This window comes from Cherax quadricarinatus, chromosome 40 (assembly GCF_038502225.1).
Source record: "Cherax quadricarinatus isolate ZL_2023a chromosome 40, ASM3850222v1, whole genome shotgun sequence".
NCBI classification, from domain to species: domain Eukaryota; kingdom Metazoa; phylum Arthropoda; class Malacostraca; order Decapoda; family Parastacidae; genus Cherax; species Cherax quadricarinatus.
The window spans coordinates 26,835,491-26,858,214 of record NC_091331.1 but is presented as its reverse complement, the minus strand read 5'-3'; the positions used below and the strand labels follow the sequence as shown (position 1 = coordinate 26,858,214).

Genomic DNA, 22,724 nt, shown 5'->3' with positions numbered 1-22,724 from the left:
CAGGCGTCTCAAGAGAGAGTAGATCTGGTCTAGGATAAGTAGATACAGGTGTAGCATACACTGTACTAGTATGAGGCTGAGTCATACCACCAGCTATACTCTGTACTATTGTGTCAGTGAGGCAGGAAGGCGTGAGCGGAGGTTCACTAGGCTCAGACACTTCTGCCTTAGTTGCTTTTTCTTCTTCATCAAATAGTCATACTTCCTAATTGTTACACTAGGCTTTCTGAATCTGAATCATAATCAGACATCTCTGAATGAGCAGGAAACAAAATATCTTTGATTAATGCTCTGACAGTTTCTGCGGTGTAATTCCTGTTATACGTCACACCGAGATATTTGGCTACTTGCCAACACGTCTGAAGTTTTCAGGTATACTTAACTCGGACAAAGTCAGAGTATCAATTAACTGTTTCACTATGGCATACATCACAAAAATAAATGTACTACGAGAGAGCGATTATGGGAAACTACAGTGGACCCCTGGTTAACGATATTTTTTCACTCCATAAGTATGTTCAGGTGCCAGTACTGACCGAATTTATTCCCATAAGGAATATTGTGAAGTAGATTAGTCCATTTCAGACCCCCAAACATACACGTACAAACGCACTTACATAAATACACTTACATAATTGGTCGCATTCGGAGGTAATCGTTATGCAGGGGTCCACTGTATAATCCTAATAGGAATTTTAGTGTTGGTCATCTTAGAGTTAGAGCTCATAAACAGTATTTCCATCTCCTTGGATCAAGAGACTCAGCCAGGTACATACATCCACCTAGTATGTTGTACAAGACTAAACTCAAAGTCTTCAGATTAGGAAAGTACTCAAAGTGTTTGATTATAGAGTATGTCAAACTGGACAATTTCTCCAACACCTTGGATCAAGAGCATCCCGGACAGGCCCCCATTTGTTACAAAAAACGTGATTCTAAAAGCTAAGAGATCTCCAGTGAATACTAGAAAGGACTGCCCTTCTAGCATCCAGCCTGTTACTGGGTTTTCGTAACAAGTAGTCAGTATCCTTGTCCAATTATCCATTAGAATTCAGTATGACTCAATAGTGCTTCAGGATTACAACTGGTAGGCTACTAACTAGAGGAAATAAAATTTAATAAATTTATTAAGTTGTCTAGGCGTATATCAAATTAAATTAAATTAATCACAGTAATCAAAACAATATTAATCACTTCTCTCGTGTACAGTAGTATTGTGCTGAAAGCACATATCACATTTATAATTCTCAAGTACCGTCTGGTACATTAACATTTAATAAGATATTACAAATATGTACAAGTAAGTTTGTGTGTATGTGTGTAAGTGCTCTGAGTAGTGTCTCACGACTCGACTAGACTTAAACAAATGACTGACAAAGTCCTCAAATAAACTAACTTCTTAACCAACTGGCAATCAGAACAGTCTGCTTGAACAATAAAAAGAACGCTAAGCCCAATAGCAATATAACAAGCAACTGCGACACAGAATCAGGAACAAGAAGATTATATAACGACACTAAGTAGGGATCATCAGCAGATCTTCCACAAAAGTCACAAAACTCCCATACTACTGAATCTAAGTTCAGCATAAGAAAATCCCCGACTGTGATAGTACACAGATACCAGTACAAGTTAGGTCAGAAGCTACAGCTCAGGACCTGAGATGCTCAGAGTGTCTATGCGACACACAACCTCAGTACAACGTTGAAAATCACTAAGTCTTTACAATGTTCTGTGAACAGAGTCCCACAGAACCTACAAGAAAGCTAGAGACGATCTTCCAACAAGGGCCTATAAGGGAGATTTAGGCACTTGTCAGGGATACATCCAACCACCAAGAGAGTCTAGACCAGACTGAATACTTCAGGCGAGGTGAGGACACCCCCCCCCTCGATCACGTGATAGCTCCGTGGACAGCTGCAGCTCAGCAACAGAAGTCGGCAGAATAACGAGCAAAGAGCGATAATTACAGTAGTTAGACAATCAAGACTTGAACTTTGAGCACATAATATATGTGTTACATCCTACCTAACAAAAGGAAACTAAGTCAAATAATAATATAAAGCAAAATATTTACGATTTAGCTATTATCACAAATATAAGCAATATAAAATTATATGAAAAGGTAATATACATGTAATATATATACATATTAATCATTACAACCCATTCAGGGGTTGCAATACTGCTACTACTACTACTACTACTACTACTACTACTACTACTACTACTACTACTACTACTACTACTACTACTACTACTACTACTACTACTACTATACTACTACTATACTACTACTATACTACTACTACTATACTACTACTACTATACTACTACTACTATACTACTACTACTATACTACTACTACTATACTACTACTACTATACTACTACTACTATACTACTACTACTATACTACTACTACTATACTACTACTACTATACTACTACTACTATACTACTACTATACTACTACTATACTACTACTATACTACTACTATACTACTACTATACTACTACTACTACTACTACTACTACTACTACTACTACTACTACTACTACTTCTACTTCTTCTACTTCTTCTTCTTCTTCTTCTTCTTCTTCTTCTTCTTCTTCTTCTTCTTCTTCTTCTTCTTCTTCTTCTTCTTCTTCTTCTTCTTCTTCTTCTTCTTCTTCTTCTTCTTCTTCTTCTTCTCTTTCTTCTCTTTCTTCTCTTTCTTCTCTTTCTTCTCTTTCTTCTCTTTCTTCTCTTTCTTCTCTTTCTTCTTCTCTTTCTTCTCTTTCTTTTCTTCTTCTCCTCCCCGTCCCCCCCTTTTCTTCCTTCTTCTTCTATACTCTCGTGTAGCCAAAACATTGCTGGGACCTATAAATACTTTGTATATATTCCTAGACAATAGTAAATGACCAAGGCAGGTGTAAATGTCCACCTGTCAATGTTTTTGTGACAGTTTAAGTACAATTTCAGTACCTAATATTAGTGTCAGAACAAGATTGGTTATGAAGTGCCAAGAAATACAGTAAATTGTAATTATCAGAACATAAAAATTATATAAAATAATATAAAAATGAGAAAGAATGGTATATCGGCAACACTTCCTCAAGCAGCAGGACTCGATGTTGCCATCAGGTGAGCATCCAGTGCCAACTTTGCAGCCTCATATCTCAATAAGTATTGACCCTAATTCTTTTATTTTACTCCTATTACACTTAGAATTTTTTTCTCTGTATTTCAATGAAAAAAATTATTTTTTTATTTTTTCAAAATAGTATTTGGGACACCAGGGGAGAGAACGTATATGTACATTTGGACCATTTAGGGGTTAATGTGCCCAAGAGTGATTATTATTACAAAATAGAAATATGTGCTCACGAACAATGTAAACAAACCGGGTGGCGGTCGCCGCATTTGAAAGACCGCTCACCGTATAGAAAGTTTTGGTCATAATTTGAAATCACCGTATTAGCAGGACGCCGTAAAGCGAAATGCCGTGAAGCAGGGCTCTGTTGTATACTAAAATACAGTGGACCCCCGGTTAACGAACTTTTTTCATTCCAGTAGTATGTTCAGGTGCCAGTACTGACCGAATTTTTTCCCATAAAGAATATTGTGAAGTAGATTAGTCCATTTCAGACCCCCAAACATACACGTACAAACGCACTTACATAAATACACTTACATAATTGGTCGCATTTGGAGGTGATCGTTAAGCGGGGGTCCACTGTACACTGTAAATGACGAACTACTAAAAGTATCTAATTGGATGGCAACCAACAAACTTACTCTCAATAGGGACAAAACCTACTTCATGCTGTTTGGAAACAGAGCTTCAAATGTTCAGCTAAACATATCGATAAATGATTCCCTCATTTCAAGACACACAGAGGGCAAATTTCTAGGTCTCCACCTTGACTGCTGTCTTAAATTTCAGACTCGCATACAGCAAATATCTAAGAAAGTGTCCCAAACAGTAGACATCCTTTCTAAGATATGGTACTATGTACCCCAAATGGCACTTCTTGCTCTTTACCACAGTCATCTACTCCTACCTCACCTGTGATATTTGTGCATGAGGTTCAGCCACAGCAAATCACCTTAAACCTTTAATAACCCAACAGAAAGCTGCTGTGCAATTGATTACCAACTCCTGCACCAGGCAACACACTTCACTGCTTTTTAAGAGCCTGAACTTGCTAAATATACAAAACATCCACACATTATTGTGCCTACTACATACACAGAACATTATACTCTAGTATAAACCTTCCTCTCAAACTCCTCCTTTATAACTACAACAAAATGCACAGGCTTAACACAAGGCACAAAACACTCTTTGATATCCGTTGTGTCCATCTCTCCCAGTACAGGAATGTTATTCACATAAAGCGCCCGAAGATCTGGAATTCATTGCCTGAGCATACAAAAGGGCCCCTGCCTGCAAATCAGTTTAAGGCTCTACTTATAAATCACCTCATCACCCAAAATTAACCAGATAAACACTATACTTTATCACCTTCCAGTAACTCAAAAAACTCCTAAATAATTTATAATTGCTCAATTATTTAAGCATTACTTCAAATTTAAAATTATTTCAATCTCATTATTGTAAATTGTACTAAATTGTAATACTGTAATTCTTCATATACTTCATCTCAACTATAAATTCAATTACTGTAAACTACTAGCTACTTCTGTTGTAATAAGAAAAATGATGTACGTTTAATTAAAATTTACTACTCTCTATATCTCTAGTATTAAGTAGTCTGTAAGCATTAGGTTTAGCCTGCCTGAAATGCCCCGGCATGATAGTGGCTTTCTTTGTACTTAAATCAAAATTGTAATCACACATTGTAAACATTGCAAAGAAATATAATCTTTATTATAATTAAATAAAAAGAGGAAATTATAATATTTTTACTCCAGTTAATTATCCAAAATATGAATAGTTTGAATTGTAATTAAAGACAGTTTTGTTAGTTGGCTGAAGACTAAAGGAATATTTTTTTTTTTTAACTGACATTGTTTCTTTATTCACAGGTTTTAGCAGCATATGGGTTAGCACAGATGATGAGAAAATTGCAGAGTGCGCAAAGAACGGCGGGGCTAAAGTACACCATAGAGCAAAATACACAGCAGTTGATGAAGCGTCATCATTATGTGCTGTACAAGAATTCCTTCAGCATCACACAGGTATTAAAAAAAAAATTGCATAATGTTGAATGTGAGATGAGTTTTGTGAGAAAACTGAGCAAAGAAAATTCATGCAGATTATGTATATATGCAGGAAAACGTCATTGATCTATACTGCTTGAGACCAAACCATATCCAGACAACTGATCACCACTGATATACACTGTATGTAGGATCATTACAGTACAGCATAAGTACAGTTTTTTTTAGTTATCCTAGATAATTTGCACTATGTATAATTGTATTTATGTGTACCTGTGAGACAGAGAGAGACAGATATAGATACAGACAGACGGTGCAGCCAGCCAGCCAGCCAGCCAGCCAGCCAGCCAGCCAGCCAGCCAGCCAGCCAGCCAGCCAGCCAGCCAGCCAGCCAGCCAGCCAGCCAGCCAGCCAGCCAGCCAGCCAGCCAGCCAGCCAGCCAGCCAGCCAGCCAGCCAGCCAGCCAGCCAGCCAGCCAGCCAGCCAGCCAGCCAGCCAGCCAGCCAGCCAGCCAGCCAGCCAGCCAGCCAGCCAGCCAGCCAGCCAGCCAGCCAGCCAGCCAGCCAGCCAGCCAGCCAGCCAGCCAGCCAGCCAGCCAGCCAGCCAGCCAGCCAGCCAGCCAGCCAGCCAGCCAGCCAGCCAGCCAGCCAGCCAGCCAGCCAGCCAGCCAGCCAGCCAGCCAGCCAGCCAGCCAGCCAGCCAGCCAGCCAGCCAGCCAGCCAGCCAGCCAGCCAGCCAGCCAGCCAGCCAGCCAGCCAGCCAGCCAGCCAGCCAGCCAGCCAGCCCGCCAGCCAGCCAGCCAGCCAGCCAGCCAGCCAGCCAGCCAGCCAGCCAGCCAGCCAGCCAGCCAGCCAGCCAGCCAGCCAGCCAGCCAGCCAGCCAGCCAGCCAGCCAGCCAGCCAGCCAGCCAGCCAGCCAGCCAGCCAGCCAGCCAGCCAGCCAGCCAGCCAGCCAGCCAGCCAGCCAGCCAGCCAGCCAGCCAGCCAGCCAGCCAGCCAGCCAGCCAGCCAGCCAGCCAGCCAGCCAGCCAGCCAGCCAGCCAGCCAGCCAGCCAGCCAGCCAGCCAGCCAGCCAGCCAGCCAGCCAGCCAGCCAGCCAGCCAGCCAGCAGCCAGCCAGCCAGCCAGCCAGCCAGCCAGCCAGCCAGCCAGCCAGCCAGCCAGCCAGCCAGCCAGCCAGCCAGCCAGCCAGCCAGCCAGCCAGCCAGCCAGCCAGCCAGCCAGCCAGCCAGCCAGCCAGCCAGCCAGCCATCCAGCCAGCCAGCCAGCCAGCCAGCCAGCCAGCCAGCCAGCCAGCCAGCCAGCCAGCCAGCCAGCCAGCCAGCCAGCCAGCCAGCCAGCCAGCCAGCCAACCAGCCAGCCAGCCAGCCAGCCAGCCATGATTCTCTTTACTTAGGGCATAGGTTATAAGACATTCTGGCAGTATGACACTACCAGTGGTACCACAATTGAAAGGGTGTTGCACATGGATTATAATTGAGGTTTTTGATGTTTCCTCGACCACTTGTGGCCACATCTACCTCAAAGCCACTAAACTCGGGGTCAGCATCACTTTCCTCTTAAAACAGGAGTGTTAATACTACATGACATCAGTGAATCCCAGGTGTTTGCCACTCTGCTCTAGCTGGCGCTCAATTGAACTGGTGCTCTCACAAGGCACTAAGTGGTCCCAGATTTTTTTAATACTGCACACACCGAGTGTTAAGACCCATTCTCTGCTGACCAGGTATCAGGCCAATTGTGCCAAATTTGGAGACAGGAAAAATAAAATGTAGATATAAGTTTGGACAGTTAACAGGTTAAAGTATGTAATACATGGTTGAATTACTTAGCAAGTAATCCTGCTTTTCTCCATTTGTGAAGTACAGTGCAATATTGTAAGGTGTGTAGAGAGACAACTTAGCTAATTTATAGGATGTTGGGAGTGACCTGGGATGCAGATGTGGAAGTCAGTTTGTATAACTCAGTACTGTATATTCCAAACAACTGATCACTCTGAACAATTGATTACAGAATTCCAGATGCTCAATGGTTTACAATAAGTAGTACAGTAATTTGGAGGATACATTTCAGATTCCTTTTTTGGTTCTAATATTGTTTCATTAACCCTTGGAGTGGCTGTCATATAGATCTGTGTTACTGATTCCAGGATTCCTTATATAAATCTACTTTTTGAGCACAGCTTCCTGAGATAAACTGTGAGCAGTAAATTTTGGCCTAGATGTGAGAGAATGGGTTTGTGCGGTGAGTGTGCACAGTATGAAAATAATCCTGCTCCATGCAGTGCATGATGGGAAAAGAAAAAAATCAGACCTTGTATTTGATTTAAAATAGTAACTTTGAGGTGTTTTCTAAAATGGTTTTATTGACTGTTTCTTGGTATCATTTTATAGAATGATACCCATGTACTACTGGAATAAACATGATTTTTGTTGGGTTAAGGACCAGAAGTAGCTTGAAATTGGGTTCAAATTAGTGGAAATATTAAATTTTTACCTATTTTCCTGAAGATGTGTAAGGCCCCTACACCTCCCAGTCTGTTTAGTGGGTTTCTAATAAGTCTGATTCAATTAATTTGATGCTGTAAACCATGACCAATTATCCCTGATTTTATTTTATTATCTGAGATACAGTGGATCCCCTCATACCGTTGGCCTTACATAACGATAAATCCGCATACCGCTACATTTTATCGCTAAGATTTTGCCTCGCATACCACTAAAAAACCCGCTCAACGCTGTTCGTCCGAGACGCGTCTAATGTGCGCCCTTAGCCAGCCTCACATGTTCCGCCGGTGGCATTGTTTACCAGCCAGCCTCCGCAGTAACATCCAAGCATACAATCGGAACATTTCGTATTATTACAGTGTTTCTGGTGATTTTATCTGCAAAATAAGTGACCATGGGCCCCAAGAAAGCTTCTAGTGCCAACCCTACAGGAATAAGGGTGAGAATTACTATAGAGATGAAGAAAGAGATCATTGATAAGTATGAAAGTGGAGTGCGTGTCTCTGAGCTGGCCAGGTTGTATAGTAAACCCCAATCAACCATCGCTACTATTGTGGGCAACAAAAAGGCAATCAAGGAAGCTGTTCTTGCCAAAGGTTTAACTGTGTTTTCGAAACAGAGATCGCAAGTGATGGAAGATGTTGAGAGACTCTTATTGGTGTGGCATACATAGTGTGATAAGGCATGGTGAGGCTGCCAGTTCGGACCACAAAGCAGCTGAAAAATATGTGCATGAATTCAAGGAGTACATAGACAGTGAAGGACTGAAACCTGAACAAGTGTTTAATTGTGACGAAACAGGCTTGTTTTGGAAGAAAATGCCAAGCAGGACCTACATTACTCAGGAGGAAAAGGCACTCCCAGGACATAAGCCTATGAAAGACAGACTTACTCTGTTGATGTGTGCCAATGCTAGTGGTGATTGCAAAGTGAAGCCTTTATTGGTGTATCACTCAGAAACTCCCAGAGCGTTCAGGCAAAAGAATATCCTCAAGGCTAATTTGTGTGTGCTGTGGAGGGCAAACAGTAAGGCATGGGTCACTAGGGACTTTTTCTATGACTGGTTACACCATGCATTTGCCCCCACTGTGAAAAATTACCTAATTGAAAATAAATTAGACCTTAAGTGCCTCCTGGTGTTAGACAATGCCCCTGGTCATCCTACAGACTTGGCAGAGCGACTTTGTGGGGACATGAGCGTCATTAAGGTCAAGTTTTTGCCTCCTAATACCACTCCTCTCCTGCAGCCCATGGACCAGCAGGTCATTGCAAACTTCAAAAAACTGTACACAAAAGCTCTGTTTGAAAGGTGCTTTGTAGTGACCTCAGAAACTCAATTGACTCTAAGAGAGTTTTGGAGAGATCACTTTAATATCCTCAATTGTGTAAACCTTATAGGTAAGGCTTGGGAGGGAGTGACTAAGAGGACCTTGAACTCTGCTTGGAAGAAACTGTGGCCAGAATGTGTAGTCAAAAGGGATTTTGAAGGATTTGAGGCTAACCCTGAGAAGTGTATGCCAGTTGAGGAATCAGTTGTGGTATTTGGGAAGTCCTTGGGGTTGGAGGTTAGTGGGGAGGATGTGGAAGAGTTGGTGGAGGAGGACAATGAAGAACTAACCACTGATGAGCTGCTAGATCATCTTCAACAGCAAGAGGCCAGACCTGAGGAAACTGCTTCGTAGGAGGGGAGAGAGAAATTGAAGAGGTTGCCTACTTCAAACATTAAGGAGATATGTGCAATGTGGCTTAAAGTGCAAATCTTTATGGATGAAAATCACCCTCAGACAGCTATTGCAAGCCGTGCTGGTGACTATTACACTGGCAATGTTGTGAAACACTTTAGGAATGTCATAAAGGAACGAGAGGTACAGACCTCTATGGACAGATATGTTGTGCGACAGAAGTCCAGTGACTCTGAAGCTGGTCCTAGTGGCATTAAAAGAAGAAGGGAAGTAACCCCAGAAAAGGACTTGACACCTCAAGTCCTAATGGAAGGGGATTCCCCTTCTAAACACTAAGACCATCAACACTCTCCCCCTCTCCCATTCCATCAATCATCACCAGATCTTCAATAAAGGTAAGTGTCATGTAGCTGTGCATGTCTTCTTCAGTTTGTGTGTATTAAAATTAATATTTCATGTGGTAAAATTGTTTTTTTTTCATACTTTTGGGTGTCTTGCACAGATTAATTTGATTTCCATTATTTCCCATGGGGAAAATTAATTCACCTAACATTGAGCTCTCAGGAACGGATTAATAGTGTTATGCAAGGGTCCACTGTACTAGTACACCTAAATTCTAGCACCCTCAAATCTAGTGAGAGAAAGCTGGTAGGTCTACATATGTAAGAATGGGTCTATGTGGTCAGTGTGCGCAGTATAAAAAAAATCCTGCAGTACACAGTGCGTAATGAGGAAAAAAAAAACTTGAACCGTGTTTTTGGATTAAAACAGCGAATTTGCACTGTATTTTCGTATGGTATTTATTGTTGTATTCTACTTTTCTTGGTCTCATTTTATAGAATGGAAGACATGTTACAAAAATAGAGATGATTTTGGCTGGTTTTACAATGAAAAGTACCTTGAAATTGAGCTCAAAGTAGCGGAAATGTTCGATTTTTACCAAAGTTCAAAAGTAAACAAATCATGCCAAGCGTCCAATACACATCAACTGGTGAGTCTAATATTCATTCACAAGTGTGCTGATATTATTTATACCATTTCTACACTAATGCAGTAGTTTGCATAACAGTAAATCTTATTTTATTTTGTAAGAATAAAAATTCAAAGTGGAAAGCCAAAGAAATATAAGAGGGGCCTGGGGATGTGACTAACAAACAGAGAACTTGTTATTTTAGTGCCAGGAATGTCTTTCTTGTTTATTCTGGGCGCTATTCGGAAATTGGCATCTTTTGAAATTTGTGTGAAATTGGCAAAATTGCTAAATTCTGACCACTGTATTGGATAGTTGAAATCGGTAAATGGGTGGTTTCTTGTACTCATTCGATAGAAAAAATGGAGTTCTGCTAAATAGTTATGGTTTTTGTCGACTAGTACACTGGAATTGGCCGAAAATGGGGCTCAAAGTGGGCAAAATTGTCAATGCGTAAGCATCGTCAAGACCGCTAACTTTGCGAGAGCATAATTCCATAAGTTTTCCATCAAATTTCATACTTTTGGTGTCATTATGATCGGGAAAAGATTCTCTATCTTTTCATGAGAATTTTTTTTTTTTTTTTTAAATTTGGCCGACCCTGAGAACAAGTCTCTGAGAGGACCTGTCGACCCCCAAAGGGTTAAGGGTCTAAGGTGGTTGGCTGTGGTAGAGCCCCAGGCACAGATACCATAGGTGAGGTAAGGATATATTACATAGTGGTACAAGGTAAGGGGAGTTGTTTGTGCTACATAATAGCGTATCTTGGCAAGGATTCCTACTGATTTGGAAATTTTCTTGGCTAGAAATTTGCCCTGTGTGTGTCTTGATATAGGGGAACCATTTAACAGTATGTTGAGTTGAATATTTGAGACTGTTGCCAAACAGCATGAAGTAAGTTTTTTCTATGTTAAGTGTGAGTTTGTTGGTCATCATCCAAGCATATATCTTTAGCAGTTCATTGTTTACCCAGGGCAACATGGGTTTAGAGCAGGTCGCTCATGCCTGTCCCAGCTACTGGACCACTATGACAAGGTCCTGGATGCTGTAGAGGATAAACAAAATATAGATATAGTATACACAGACTTTGCAAAAGCTTTCAACAAGTGTGACCATGGCGTAATTCAAAGTTTATTCTCTATAAAGATTACAATGTTGAATTTACAGAATTTGGTTGTTGTGTGGGTTACATGTAGTTAAATAATGATTACAGAGTGTACCACTAGAACGCCTAGCATGGCTAGGCATTTCGGGCAGACTTAGTTTAATTCTTTATTTTAAAATATTACAAATTATGAGGTAAAAACACGAGGAAAACACGAGGAAAACTTGTGGTACTGCCAGCCAGGACACAACCCTCATCACCCACCGGCACCACCACAACACACGACAGACAACAACAAACATGGCCGCCGCCACAGTCCAAGATAACTCCTTCCCAGTATTTGATGTCAAGAAAATCACCAACCCAGAAATAGCTAAACTCCTTACGATTCAGAACCAAACGATCACCAAACTAACTCAAGAAATGCAGGAACTAAAAGCTAGCAATGCAGATTACCTCAACAAGATCACTGCTCTAGAACATAAACTAGACACTCTGGAACAACAAAGCAACACCCACACCCAGTCCCTAGACACTATCAACACTCTAAAAGACCAAGTCACCCTACTTACTACCAACATTACAGAGGAAAGATCAAGAGTGGACCAACAACTTGCCAATGTCATAACCAACTTCCAAGACCATAATGACCAACAACAGCTATCTGATGCTGTTGTAGTTAACAGCAAACATCTCCCACCCACAGTCACCCAAGAGACCTGCATGGAGACCACCCTACAGCTTATCAAGGACCACCTTTGCCTTAACATACGTAGTGATGACCTAAAGGATTGCAAACTGATGGGCTACCAAGCAGGTAAAAAAACAGTGCTGTTAAAATTCCAAACTAGCCTACAAAGAAACAACCTACTAAAAACATCTATTTCTATGAAAATTGATGTTTACATCAATGAGTGCCTTACCAAAACAAGACAAAACCTTCTTTATCGGCTAAGAAAATTACGCTATGCCCAAAAAATCCACCAGTGCTTTGTGAGGGATGGAAAAATCGCAGTTAGGAAGCAGCCCACTGGGAAGAGATACTTCATCTCTACAGAACATGACCTTAAAACATTCCTAAGTGAGGCTGGACTAACAGAATCAGAGTAAAGTGCAGATAATACCCACAGTCCACAGTTAGTGTTATATTGTCATAAATTTGTGCCCCCCTAAAATTCTAATACCCCAACTGCTTTTGATTGTCATTGTTGTATTCAACGACCATTCTACCTCATAGTCTTAATTTGTTTAATATCTACAGAATCTATCTCCTTTTTTTACAACTTACCGCATCACTGTTCCATCTTATTTTATTATAAACTAGCCATAACTTGTCCTCAATAATTCTACCTCACTTTAAGAAATACTCAATTGCCCAATTTTATTCTAAAATCCCTATTATTGCCCAATTTTGCTTTAAACTATATTGATCAAACTTATTGTAAACTTCTTTTATTGACCATTTTATTCTATACTTTTTTTAACTAGTATTTTCAACTACAACTTTTATATTATCCTGTCTACCATCTTACTAGCATATTATAACCAAGTCATTGCCATTTTTATTTTTATCATTTTTTTTTATTACTATTCTTTTGCTACCTTAATTTGTGTATTTTATCCTGTCAATTTAAATCTAGTTATACTCTAATTCTTGTAAACAACTTATATAAGACCTTAGTGCAATTACAATTGAGAGTCTTGTGCCTTTTTTATATTATTAGATTAAACACAGTTGTACAATAGTCAATACCAAATTCATTATATTAGACCATAGTGCAATTACTAGTGAGAGACTGGTGCTATTTTTAATTTGTATTTTTATATTATTAGATTAAATCTAGTTGTACTATAGCTCATTCTAGCTCAAAACATAGACTCCACAAAAGTCATTATATTAGACCTTAGTGCAATTACAAGTGAGAGTCTTGTTCTATTTTAAATTTGTATTTTTATATTACTAGTTTACACCTAGTTGTACTTTAGTTCATTCCAGCACAACACATAGACAACATCAACTTCATTATGTGTAGTAGTGACTATACTCTATATGACCAAAATACTCTAGCTATATACTTATCCAAACTTCCCACCACTACAGATATCAGTACTAGAACTCAACACACAACTCAGGATATAAATAACCATAATTTAAACCTAGAAGATGATTGATCACGTTGACCCTGATCTAAACCTCCATAATCTGACACCCAATCAAAACCTATTGGAAAGTAACTGCCTTTATTACACAGCAACACAAGCCAGCACTATCCTAAACAATGCTAAAAGTCTATCAGTACTTAACTACAACATCAGGTCCTTAAGCAAACACTATGATGACCTCCTGGCACTCCTTGAATCACTAAAGACACCCTTCTCCTGCATTATTCTTACTGAGACCTGGCTTAAGCAGGACACAATAGATATCTACCCTCTACCAGGATACACAGCAATTCACAACTGCAGACCAAACCAAGTTGGGGGTGGTATTGCAATCTATTACTCTAACCAGTTATCTTGTATTAGCACCACTTGCTTTAGTGATGAATATGGGGAATACATTTTTGCTAATTTTACTGTAAAAAACCTTAAGACACCTTTAACAATCGGTGCCATTTACCGGATACCTCACACAAACATCCCAAATTTCAGTGAGAAATTAAAGTCACTAATAACAAACAGACAAATAAATAAGCACCACCTTCTCTTAGCTGGAGACTTCAACATCAACCTTGGCTTACTAGATGATCAGCCTGTAACTGATTTCATCAACAATATGAACAACACACTTCTCATACCAACAATAACTAAACCAACCAGGCTCACTGAGACAAGTGCAACCATAATAGACCACATATGGACCAATATACTAGCCCCCCTTAAATCAGGGATAATCACAGATAGCACTACAGACCACTACCCTACCTTCCTCCTGACAAACATTAGTAAACCACCACTTGAATTCAACTGTATCAAAAGCTTTACATAAATCAGTGAAAATTCCCAGTGGGACTTCTTTCTTTTCGAGTGCGGTATATATTAGTTCTAGCGTGCGTGTGATAGCATCATTTGTGCTTTTATCATTCCTGAATCCAAACTGACAAGGGTTTAATATGTTGTGTGAGACGAAGTAGGAATAGATCCGTCTATGAATTAATTTTTCAAAGATTTTAGAGAGCAGTGGTAAGTTAGATATTGGTCTATATTATTCAAGTCAGCTTGGTTTTGATATTTTTTTCACAGTGGTTGTTATGCCTAAAAAGCTCAGTAAATAATATACTATATTTAACTTTAAAGTGGGTTATGTAGCTTTTTTATTATCCTGTACATATTTTTTTTTTTTCAGAGATCAGCATTGTTTGTGTTGTTCAGTGTACATCACCATTTTTACAAGCAAGATATCTCCATAAAGGAATGGAAAAAATACAGAGTGGCTATGACTCTGTTTTCTCAGTAACACGCAGACATCTCTTACGATGGTCTGAAGGTGAGTTAAAATGAAAATAAATATATGAAATAATTTAATCGAATTCACTTGAAGGAAACTTGAAATTCAGTATCCACATTCAGCATATAACAAAAATAAAAGAAAAAGGTTTCCAAGTCAGTTGGCATCCTCCCTAAGATATGTTACTATGTACCTCAAACAACACTACTCATGTTATACTATTTTGATCTATCCCTACCTCACCTATGTTATTATGCCTGGGGATCCATTACTGCAAATCACCTAAAGCCAATAATAACTCAAGAAAAATGCAGCTATATGAATGATCATCCAGCGTACTGCTAGACAGCACATTCCTTTACTGTTCACAGATTTAAATTCCTTAATCCTTTCACTGTTGGTCCTGTAATATTATGGCTTGCAAGCCAGTATCGGTTTCGTAATAGTAAGCCAAAATTCTAGTGGCTTCTAATCTTGTGGGAGAAAGCTGGTAGGCTTATGTATGAGAGAATGAGTCTGAGTGGTCAGTGTGTGCAGTATAAAAAAAATCCTGCAGCACACAATGCATAATGAGAAAAAAAGACTCAGACCATGTTTTTCATTTAAAACAGTGACATTGCAGTGTATTTTCATATGGTATTTATGGTTGTATTCTCTTTTTCTTGGTCTCATTTGATAGAATGGAAAATATATTACAGAACTAGAGATGATTTTGAATGATTTATGCACTAAAAGTACCTTGAAATTAAGCTCAAAGTAGCAGAATTGTTCGATTTTTGGCTGATGTTCAAGAGTAAACAAATCACGTCATTTGTCCAGCATATGTAACTGGTGGGTCTAATATGCTTTCACAAATGCGCTGATATTATTTATACCAGTTTTACAGTAATGCAGTAGTCTGCATAACTGAATGAATGACTAAAAATTTAAATGGAAAGCAAGTGTAATATAAGAGGGGCCTGGAGATGTGACTAATGAACAGAGAGAAAGTTATTTTAGTGCCAGGAATGTCTGCACTGTTTATTCTGGCCCCTATTTTAAAGTTGGCCTTTTTTTAATTTTGTGTGAAATTAGCCAAATTACTAATTTCTGATCACTTTTTTGTGTAGTTGAAATAGGTACTCTTGTACTCAGTCGATAGAATATAAGGAGTTATAGCGATATAGCTATGAGTTTGGTCGAGTGGAACAAAGGAATTGGCCCAAAATAGGGCTAAAAGTGGGTGAAATTGCTGATGCGTAAATATCGCCAAGACTGCTAACTTCGCGAGAGCGTAATTTCCTAAGTTTTTCATCAGAGTTTGAACTTTTGGTTTCATTACCTTTGAAAATATTTTCTATCATTTCATGAGAATTTTTTTTTAAATTCTTCGAAACTATGAGCAAGTCTGCGAGCAGAGGTCTCAACACTCAAAGGGTTAATGTCTTATATATGTAAAAGTAAAATACTATCTCATCACATTTTGTAATAATTCAGGTTACTCGTTTCACTCTTGTAATTTTATTTTTTTTTTTATAATTTTTACTTTAAAATAGCAATAATTTTAATATTGTATAATCTAAGTGTTCTTTTTGCCCTTGTACCTTGCCTTGATTTAACCCTTTCAGAGTCCAGAGGCCAAATCTCAAAGTGTCAGCCAGGTTCCAAGAACTTTTGAAAAAAAATTAAAATTCTTACAGAATTAACACTTAAACTGCCCAAACATAGATCTACGTTTGCGCGCGTAGCGCTCCAAACGTAGATCAACGTTTTATTTTTAATTTCTTCAAATTTGGCTCAATAGGCTTGAGTCGCCTAGACATGAAAGAATGGGTCTGTGCACTCAGTGTGTGCACTATTGAAAAAATCTGGGAGCACTTAGTACCTTGTGGGAGCACCAGTTCAATTGAGCACCAGCTAGAGCAAATAGCGTGCAAACACCTACAGATGTAAACAACTATAGGCCAATATCAAACTTAGCATTGCTATCCAAAATCTTCGAGAAACTCGTGCACAGGAGACTATATTCATTTATAACAGTACAAAACATACTCAACTCCTGCCAATTTGGATTCAGGAAAAATAAAAGCACTAATGATGCAATTGTAAAAATGCTAGATCTGCTTTACACAGCATTGGAAAATAAGGAATATCTGCTGGGAATTTTTATTGACCTAAGAAAAGCTTTTGACACAGTAGATCACGGCATCCTACTCCACAAACTTGACCATTATGGTATAAGAGGCCATGCACTTGCATATTTCAAATCCTACCTTGCTAATACTTTAGCTCATTCTAGCACAACACATAGACAATATTAACTTCATTATGTTTATTATTGACTGTATTCTATATAACCAAAGTGCTTTAGTTATATACTTAATCAAACTTCCCACTACTACAGATATCAGTATTAGAACTCGCTGCACAATACAGGATATAAATAACCACTATTTAAACCTAGAAGATGAATGATCACATCGACGCTGATATAAACCTCCACAATATAACACCCAATCGAAACCTACTGGAAAGTAACTGCCTTTATTACACAGCATCACAAGCCAGCACTATCCTAAACAGTGCTAAAAGTCTATCAGTTCTTAACTACAACATCAGGTCCTTAAGCAAACACTGTGATGACCTCCTGGCACTCCTTGAGTCGCTAAAGACACCCTTCTCTTGCATTATTCTAACTGAGACCTGGCTTAAGCAGGACACAATAGATATCTACCCACTACCAGGATATATAGCAATCCACAACTGCAGACCATACCAAGTTGGGGGTGGTATTGCAATCTATTACTCCAACCAACTATCTTGTATTAGCACCACTTGCTTTAGTGATGAATATGGGGAATACATTTTTGCTAATTTTACTGTAAAAGACCTTAACTATAACAATGGGTGCCATTTACCAGATGCCCCACACAAACATCCCAAACTTCAGTGAGAAATTAAAGGCACTAATAACAAACAGACAAATGAACAAGCACCACCTTCCTTTAGCTGGAGACTTCAATATCAACCTTGGCCTATTAGATGATCAGCCTGTAACTGATTTCATCAACAATATGAACAACACACTTCTTATACCAACAATAACTATACCAACCAGGCTCACTGAGACAGGTGCAACCATAATAGACCACATATGGACCAATATACTAGCCCCCCTTAAATCAGGGATAATCACAGACAGCACTACAGACCACTACCCTACCTTCCTCTTAACAAACATTAGTAAACCACCACTGGAATACAATAAAGTTTCATTTAAACTCCATGACGAGGCCTCAATAAGGAAGTTCACAGCAGACCTAGAGACTGTTGACTGGCCTACAGACATTTTTCATAACAAATTACTTAGACTATGCAACAAACATTGTCCTATAAAAACGAAACAGATCACGAATAAACAGCTCGGTTGCCCATGGCTAACCAGCAGCATTCTGAAATCCATTGATAAGAAACACTGATATGAAAAGCAATATAGACAGGGCTTAATACACAAAGATATTCTCAAACACTGTTCATCAATTCTCACCAAAGTAATAAAGAAAGCCAAACAACTGTACTACTCCAGCAGATTCACTGACACAAGAGGAGAACACTCTCAGATTCTGGGCACCCACAAACTGAAAAAAAAACAAGAATATTGTCTTAACTAAACCTAACGAAACACCACTGCATCTCACTGAAACAGCTAACAAGATAAACGACTTCTTCTCAACCATAGGATCTAATCTTGCCAGAAAATCCCATGTACCAACGCCCATGCCGGGGACTATCTAGATGGGAATTTCCCAAATTCCTTCTGTCTTGTACCAACTGAGCCCACCAAAATCACTGAGCTTATAAAGTCACTTAAAAATAACTCAGGGAACCTGTCTCATGTCCCACCATTATTGTACAAGCGAGCGGCCCATGTATTGTCGCATGCTATTTCATTACTTTTTAACAAGTCACTAGAAACTAGCACCTTCCCGAAACTACTCAAGACAGCAAGAGTTACACCAATACATAAAGGTGGTGACCCTACAGATGTAAACAACTATAGGCCAATATCAAACTTACCATTGCTATCCAAAATCTTCGAGAAACTCGTGCACAGGAGACTGTATTCATTTATAACGGCACAAAACATACTTCATCCCTGCCAATTTGGTTTCAGAAAAAATAAAAGCACTAATGATGCAATTGTAAAAATGCTAGATCTGCTTTACACAGCATTGGAAAATAAGGAATATCCACTAGGAATTTTTATTGACCTAAGAAAAGCTTTTGACACAGTAGACCACAGCATCCTACTCCACAAACTTGACCATGCGCTTGCATATTTCAAATCCTACCTTACTAATAGATATCAGTATGTCACCATTAAAGACACAGCATCATCAACATGGCCACTTGATACTGGAGTTCCACAGGGAAGTGTCCTTGGACCCCTGCTCTTCCTCATTTACATCAATGATCTTCCAAACGTATCCCAACACCTGAAACCCATTCTCTTTGCTGACGACACGACTTATCTCATCTCTTACCCTAATCTTGCCACCCTCAACACCATTGTTAATGAGGAGCTGCTCAAAATATCAACTTGGATGACAGCCAATAAACTTACTCTTAACACTGACAAAACCTACTATATTATGTTTGGTAGCAGAGCAGGTGCTTCACAACTAAACATTAAGATTGACAGCACTCTAATTGCCAGACATAATGAGGGCAAATTCCTAGGCCTATACCTCGACAACAACCTGAATTTCAGCACCCATATCCAACACACATCAAAAAAAGTATCCAAAACAGTTGGGATCCTCTCCAAGATACGATACTACGTGCCGCAAACTGCCCTTCTCACACTATATCGTTCACTCATTTATCTATACCTCACCTATGCTATTTGTGCTTGGGGTTCAACTGCAGCAATACACCTAAAGCCAATAATAACTCAACAAAAAGCTGCAGTAAGAATAATCACTAAATCCCATCCCTGGCAACACCCCCCCCCCCCACTCTTCATCGATCTAAACTTACTTCCTGTTCAGAACATCCACACTTACTACTGTGCAATCTACATCTACAGGACCTTAAATTCCAATATTAACCTTGACCTAAAATGCTTTCTTGATAGTTGTGAAAGGACCCACAAGCATAACACCAGACACAAACATCTCTACGACATTCCCCATGTCCGACTAAACCTTTACAAAAATTCAGTGCGTGTCAAAGGCCCTAAAATCTGGAACACCCTACCTGAAAACTCTAGAACTGCAAACACATTCATCACCTTCAAAACTACTATTAGAAAACATCTTATCTCCCTGATACACCCCGTCAACTAACCACATAAAAACCACCTGGTGGTTCACACTTGCACTCACTCACCCATTTGACTATAAGCACAGAAATACGTATCTTAATCTTAAAATAATGATTCCTAACTAGTCACAAGTTTGCCTGTGATACTCCAATATAGAAACTGTGTGTTGTGCCAAAACAAAAGCATTCACATTGCTAAACTCACAAACTAGTATTTAGTCACTTAGTATTTAGTCAACTTACTCCACAATTTGTAATAATTTAGGGTTACAAATTAATCTAAGTTTGCCCGAAATGCCTAGCCTTGCTAGGTGTTCTAGTGGCCCCCCTCTGTAATTAGTGTTTTATTACATGTAAACCACACAATAAACAAAATCTGTAAACCCTGCATTGTAATCCTTATAGAGAATAAACTTCGATTTGATTTGATTTGATTTGAAATAGGTATCAGTATGTCACCATTAAAGACACGGCATCATCAACACGGCCACTTGATACTGGAGTTCCAAAGGGAAGTGTCCTTGATCCCCTGCTCTTCCTCATTTACATCAATGATCTTCCAAACGCCTGGCTCACGACGCCTGCTTGCGCAGGCATCGTGAACCAGGCACAGGCAGGCAGACAGGTCTGGTATGCCAGCTGAAACACGGGGCACAGGCCCGAGCACAGGACAAAATTTAGCCGAAAAAAGTGGTCGAAACTTGAAGCGGCCAATACTCAGGGCCACCGAAACTCGGGATTCCACTGTTTAATAATATCTTTACTTACTGCAAGTACATGTACATGGTATACAGGCCTAGCTGACATCAGTGACATACTACTATATAGAAAGCTGCTTGTCATGCTGAGCATTTCGGGCAAATTAGGTCAGTTTTGTCCCAGGATGTGACCCACACCAGTCGACTAACACCCAGGTACCCATTTTATACTAATTGGCGAACATGGACAACAGGTGTCTTATGGAAACACGTCCCTAATGTTTTCCAGCCATACCAGAGGAGATTCGAACTCTGAACCTCAGTGTGTGAGCTGACTGCTTAAGTGATCGAGGTACGGAACACTTGTTTATTGTTATTACCTACTCACTTTAACTCCAGCCATGGTTTCAATGAATTAAGGAAATGCTTCTCGTTGTGTAAAGTGCAAACACCATACATTGTCCTTAACCCTTTGAGGGTTTCGGCCATACTAGTATGGCTTACGACCCAGGGTTTTTGACGTACTAGTACTAGTAGGTAGTAGGTTGGTAGACAGCAACCACCCAGGGAAGTACTACCGTCCTGCCAGATGACTGTGAAACAGAAACCTGTAACTGTTTTGCATGATGGTAGGATTGCTGGTTTCTTTTTCTGTCTCATAAACACGCTAGATAACAGGGATATCTTGCTACTCCTACTTACACTTTGGTCACACTTCACAGACACGCACATGCATATATATATACATACAACTAGGTTTTTCTCCTTTTTCTAAATAGCGCTTGTTCTTCTTTATTTCTTCTATTGTCCATGGGGAAGTGGAAAAGAATCTTTCCTCCGTAAGCCATGCGTGTCGTATGAGGCGACTAAAATGCCGTGAGCAATGGGCTAGTAACCCCTTCTCCTGTAGACATTTACTAAACAAGAGAAGAAAAACTTTATAAAACTGGGATGCTTGAATGTGCGTGGATGTAGTGCGGATGACAAGAAACAGATGATTGCTGATGTTATGAATGAAAAGAAGTTGGATGTCCTGGCCCTAAGCGAAACAAAGTTGAAGGGGGTAGGGGAGTTTCAGTGGGGGGAAATAAATGGGATTAAATCTGGAGTATCTGAGAGAGTTAGAGCAAAGGAGGGGGTAGCAGTAATGTTGAATGATCAGTTATGGAAGGAGAAAAGAGAATATGAATGTGTAAATTCAAGAACTATGTGGATTAAATTAAAGGTTGGATGCGAGAAGTGGGTCATAATAAGCGTGTATGCACCTGGAGAAGAGAGGAATGCAGAGGAGAGAGAGAGATTTTGGGAGATGTTAAGTGAATGTATAGGAGCCTTTGAACCAAGTGAGAGAGTAATTGTGGTAGGGGACCTGAACGCTAAAGTAGGAGAAACTTTTAGAGAGGGTGTGGTAGGTAAGTTTGGGGTGCCAGGTGTAAATGATAATGGGAGCCCTTTGATTGAACTTTGTATAGAAAGGGGTTTAGTTATAGGTAATACATATTTTAAGAAAAAGAGGATAAATAAGTATACAAGATATGATGTAGGGCGAAATGACAGTAGTTTGTTGGATTATGTATTGGTAGATAAAAGACTGTTGAATAGACTTCAGGATGTACATGTTTATAGAGGGGCCACAGATATATCAGATCACTTTCTAGTTGTAGCTACACTGAGAGTAAAAGGTAGATGGGATACAAGGAGAACAGAAGCATCAGGGAAGAGAGAGGTGAAGGTTTATAAACTAAAAGAGGAGGCAGTTAGGGTAAGATATAAACAGCTATTGGAGGATAGATGGGCTAATGAGAGCATAGGCAATGGGGTCGAAGAGGTATGGGGTAGGTTTA

General features: G+C 39.7%; 1 protein-coding gene across 4 annotated transcripts in view; it reads left to right on the top strand.

The window, feature by feature from the left end:
* Positions 1-22,724, top strand: part of Csas (CMP-sialic acid synthase) — a 174,442-nt gene that overhangs the window by 109,459 nt on the left and 42,259 nt on the right. For all 4 annotated transcript variants that reach the window (XM_053774710.2, XM_070092794.1, XM_070092796.1 and 1 more), the window contains 2 exons: positions 5,034-5,186; positions 14,777-14,917. In XM_053774710.2, coding sequence (XP_053630685.1) covers positions 5,034-5,186; positions 14,777-14,917 — 294 coding nt within the window. The remainder of the gene's footprint in view (positions 1-5,033; positions 5,187-14,776; positions 14,918-22,724) is intronic.